The 5044-nt window shown below is 45.2% G+C and overlaps 1 protein-coding gene across 5 annotated transcripts in view; it reads left to right on the top strand.

The window, feature by feature from the left end:
• RBPMS2 (RNA binding protein, mRNA processing factor 2) overlaps window positions 1-4830 on the top strand; it is a 48465-nt gene extending 43635 nt beyond the window's left edge. For 3 of the 5 annotated variants that reach the window (XR_003093222.1, XM_014518343.2, XM_025199876.1), the window contains 2 exons: window positions 2107-2176; window positions 3457-4830. Coding sequence is in view for 3 of the 5 variants with exons in the window: in XM_014518343.2 (XP_014373829.1) it covers window positions 2107-2169 (63 nt within the window). In the remaining 2 variants the exon portion in view is untranslated. The remainder of the gene's footprint in view (window positions 1-2106; window positions 2177-3456) is intronic. The other 2 variants (XR_003093223.1, XM_025199877.1) reach the window with 1 other exon arrangement.
• The last annotated feature ends 214 nt before the right edge of the window (window positions 4831-5044 follow it).

Below are 5044 nucleotides of genomic sequence, written 5' to 3'. Positions count from 1 at the left end.
GGGGGCACTAGATATAGATATAAGAGAGCCCTCTGGCTTCTCAGGACAGTGGGAGGCCCAGAGATGGTTCCTCGTAGCACAAAGCATCTCTAAACCAGACAATGGTGCATGTCAGGGGGGAGGGTCTGATGGGCTAGATCACTCATGTATATATGACCCTCCCCCCTGACATGCACCATTGTCTGGTTTAGAGATGCTTTGTGCTATGAGGAACCATCTCTGGGCTTCCCACTGTCCTGAGAAGCCAGAGGGCTCTCTTTGCAGGGATCTGCTGCAAAGTCCTTTAAACCTCGTTGGCCACTTGAAAAAGGGGCTCTGGCATGAGAGATGCTGGGCTTCTCTGCTGCAGTGGTGCCCAAACCCTTGCTGGGAATAGGCTGTTTTCCTCCTATGGAAGGGAAAGACTCTGGTGGGCCAGAGCAACCATGGAGATGTCCCCTCTTGTCCCAAGACCTGTTCTACCAGGGCAGATGACTATCATCTGGGTGGGGTTTTTTTGTGTGTGGTTTTTTTTTTGTTTTTTTGTTTTGTTTTTTTTTTTTTCTTCTGGTGGTGCACTGGTGGGTGCTAGAGGTGAGCACCCCAGTTCATGGACAGCGAGACCTTGCTGTTGGGAGAGCATTGAGGATACCTTGTTGCATCAGTTGGTGAGCTGTAGAACCCAAGGTCTGGGATATCAGTAACTGTGCCTTGCTGGAGCCTTCTCAAACATGATTGGCTGGCATGTCCTCTTAACACATTTGCTGATGGCCTCAGGGGCTTCCTGAATGATCTGTATTGCTCTTGCCATGTCCTCTTGGAGACTAGTAATAGGAATAGAAGGAAGGGCTTAATCTTGTTCCTTTGGCTGGGGTTGACTCCATAGAAAAGTTGGGATGTATTTACTAGCCATCTGTTTGATCTTGGTAGTGGAACTAATACCATATTCTATGAAAAGTAGTACAGATGCCTGTTAGTGCTGTCTTGCCAGGAAGAAGGCTCCTGTTGGTACATAAAGTAAGCCTTGTGTGTCCTTATTCCCAGGACCCAAGTAAGAATGACTAGTCCAAGATTTGTTTTGTCACTTCTTCAAGGTAGGAAGACTTCCACTGCCTCAGTCCTGGGAGTTGGTGTAGTCACATACTCCTGGCCTCCTTAAACTTATTGGAACAAAGAATGTCTCTGTCTCTCTCTCCTAATCTTGTAGGCTGTGTTATTATGTGGCCTCAGTAGGTACGTGGCAACTGGTATGCTGGTGTCTTTTTATAGGTGTGAATTGGTGGTTATGGCTAGCCAAGGACCATCCTTTTCAGATTAGGACTTGAGTCCTTTAGAACTCCCCTTGCCCCTACCAGTGAGATGAGCAACTGTATTCAGCAGTGCAAAAGAGCATGCAAAGGTAGTGGAGAGAAGCTTTGTCTCCTTCCTAAGCCTGTGGAAACAGCTGAAGTAGCTCACTGTATGTGGATCTAAAGGCAAACTAGTCAATTGGTTACTCATGGATTTGGAACTGAAGGACACATTCTGGATGTCTGAATGGGTATGTTAAGAACAAGACTAAGATGTGGTAGGTCTCCAAGATTGGTTGTCGTGTTCTCTAAGGCATGAATTCCAAGTCATGCTCTCACATGGTCAGGCTGGTATTACCAATATTTATCCTGCCCAGGGGCAAAGGTGGGGGCTTTTGGAGATGTCAGACAGCAGTAGTTACTTGCCAGCAATACACTGTCAGCACTTCTGGATCCTTGGATGAACAAAGACTTGACTTCCTCCCTAAAGCTAAATACTGATCCTAAGTACTAAATGAGGAAAGCTCCGTTAGCTTAAAGGACTTTTGAGAGAGAGATCAGAGTCTAACTACCCTTTTTCAAGCATGAGCTCAGCTGTGCAAAAAGCCTTGCTGGAACTGGGAAATCTGGCATGCTGAGTAGCACTGATGCACTACATCTGCCTTGAACAGCAGAAACTCCCAGTAGGATGATAGCATCATCCTAGAGTCCCTGCTGGCCCCTGGCACTGGTGCACAACCCTCCACGTAACCTGTATGTGGTGGAAAATGTCCTGATTCCCGGACCCTCTGGTTCATCTGACATTGGATCACAGTTGTGGAATGGCTTTCTCTTACAGATGCGCTGGTATCCTCCCTCTGAAGCTACCCAGCAAGGATGGAAGTCTCGTCAGTTTTGTTAGCTCTTCGGTAAGTACCTTGCTTGAGTGGGATGGATAGGTTCTGGATCCTCCTATTCTTGACTGCGTGCAAAGGGTGTCCTGTGCCCAGAGCTCTGCTTTGAGTGGGGCTTTCACATATCACCGTAGAGCTGATAGGGCAAGATTTGGATCTAAGGTTGGCCTCACCTACCCAACCTGGCTACCCTCAGAAAAGCTCCTTCTGCATCTTGCTAGAAGATGCGAGGCCTGGAGTTGTAGAGTTGCTGTTGGCAGTCTGGCTCTGCTGCTTGAGTGAGTTTTGGGACCCTCCATTGCCTAAATGCAAAGAAGCTACTAATGGCCACCTTGGGTCAGTAGATGACTGTTTTGGGTTACGTCACAATAAGTGTTGCCTTTTCAGTTCAACTGAAGGTGGCTTGAAGCTTTGTGAGGATAACCAGTAAATGCATAGAGGCTGAATGTCCCACTGGCAAATTTGTCCTTTGCCAGGAGGAGTGCCTCCGAGCCACATTACTGCCCAGCTGTTGCACTGGGGTTGGCAGAGACTGACATCACTTTCATCAAGGTGCTTGTATTGAGTATTGGCAGGATGCCTTGGAGTCCCTTACTGGTTGGACCTAAGGGCCACCCCAAAATAGGGCTCCATTGTGTTGGGCACAGAGTAAATCTGGTTGTAGGCTGGATAAATCTGCCTCAAAGTCCCACAGGGCAGGGAAGGGGCAGCATGAACTGGGTAAGGGCAGCCAAATGGCATGTTAGTACCATGACCTGGGAGACAGGAGTTGAAGGAATCCTCAAAGTAGGAAAACGAGGGGCAGGGCAGTGGGTAAGCAGGCAAGACCGGCCTGAACTGAGGCTGAGATGAGGCAAGGGCTGTTGGGGAATTCTGAAGGCAAAGGTTCTGACTTGGCCTTGGAGAGAGACTAGGCCTGAAGCAGCCATGCAACTGGGGATGGGAGGACTTCCCAGTGGTGCCACAGTAGAAGCTTCCCGTGCACAGCTCTGAGTCCAGGGAGGGCTGGGAGAAAAGGTGAAGTCTTTCTGGGTCCCAGATCACCCCTTTGCTCCAGTGCAGCCTGCTGTCACCCGCACCAGCTGTCAGCAGCTCTTCCTGGTGGTCAGAACAGTTCTATGAACTCCATTGCTCCAGGTTGTCCTTTAGGAAGGAGGTGGCGGTTTGCTGCCAGTATCTTCCACGTGCTGCTTGGGGAGGTGACCCGCTACATTCTCTGGCTTGAACAATGGCATGTGGAGTTAATTACAAGGCATGCCTAGTAACACTCCTCTCTTCCTTTTTTCTTTTTTAAGAGTCTCTTCTTGGCTTGCATTCTTCCCTTTTTGTCTCTCCATGGAGTGATGTGCCAGGGATGAAGCAGTGGATCAATCAAAATCCCTTTGGTTTATTTTGTAGGTATCTGACAAGGTGCCAAGTCTGCAGTAACCTCACACTTCTCCTTTTATGGAGCTGTGGGATTTCCCTCCCCTTCCCCTCAAAGACTGTGAAAATATATATATATCTGAACCCAACTCAGTGGACTGCATTCTGTGTCTGCTTGACCCCCTCCCCTCACCTGCCTCCCTTCCTGAGGCTCCATGACTGAGTTTCTCCTTTCTCCTACACTGAAGCCTAGTTGGAGAAGCTCAATCCTGGTGGTGGACAGGTTTGTACCCAACGAGACACTGGTGCCATTGGAGGCCTTGCTGTTTCCAGAGCAATACCCAGGCCTGCCTTGTCCTAAACGTTTGTTTATGCATTTCTGCCGAAGGAAATGAAAGACAATCGGTTTTGCATGTTTTTCTGGCATGAATTAAAACACTTAACTTGTGTATGTGTGAGTGTGTAAGTTTGTTTGTTCTAGCACTTGTGTAACCGTAGCAACAGGTCTTGGCCTAACTATTGATCCATCAAGGTTTTTCATCTTGCTTCTGTGAAGACTTGGCTTTCGAAAAAATTTGCTAACTCTCCTTGTCTCACCCATTCTCCGTTCACTTCCCTTTCCCTCCTTCCAGTACAACCAGAAGAATTTGAAAAGTGTTTCTTTTTAAAGTATGATGCACTGGGTTTTTTCTTGTCCATTCTCTCCAGTTTTTTAAAGTCAGGGCTTTTTTTTCCTCAGACATGTATAGAATGGCTGTAAAATATATATATATCTCTAACCTCTCCTCCCCCCCCCCCCAATCCTTCTGATTGGAGAGAATCCAGTCTTGCCAAATCAGCCATCCTTATGGGAATACGGAACAAAAAAAAAAGTATGAGTATTTTTGTACCATGTGTAATAAGGAAATATTTATGCATCAAAGAGTTTCTTGTGTGTTTTGTGTGCAATTAATTATTATTATTATTATTAAAGAGAAATTGTAATCCTGTAAGAGAAGTTAATGTTTAGTTAAAAGCTTGAAAGGAAAGGATTGTTTTCTGTAATAATGATTCTGTCAGGCATAGTAAACAAATTGTGCAATTCTTGTTTTTTTTTTTTTTTGTTTTAGCATCTTATTGCTTGGTATTGAAGTGCTTTAAGTATTATTATTATAATTATAATTATAATTATTATTATTATTATATACAACCATGGCTCTTGCTTGTATTAAAAGACTTGAGAATAAGTTGCTATAATTGCTGATCCTATGAGAATGTGAAACTGGATAATATATAAAATGCAAAAAAATCCCCCCGAAAACCCAGAGGCTTCTGTGGATTTTTTTTTTTTTTTTTTTTTTTTTTTTTTTTTTTTTTTTTTTTTTTTTTTTTTTTTGAGTAGTTTGGTGTCTTTTTGTTCTGTTGTTGGGGATCTCTATGCCTGTTACCAAAGCTTGTAGCAATGGTGCTGCCTCATTTTTTTTAAAATGAAAGCATTCTCTTCTTCTATCTGCGCATCTCCTTGGGATGAAGCGGAAG

The sequence above is a fragment of the Alligator sinensis genome, unplaced genomic scaffold (assembly GCF_000455745.1).
Source record: "Alligator sinensis unplaced genomic scaffold, ASM45574v1 scaffold1097_1, whole genome shotgun sequence".
NCBI lineage: Eukaryota > Metazoa > Chordata > Crocodylia > Alligatoridae > Alligator > Alligator sinensis.
This window is presented reverse-complemented; position numbering and strand designations above follow the sequence as displayed.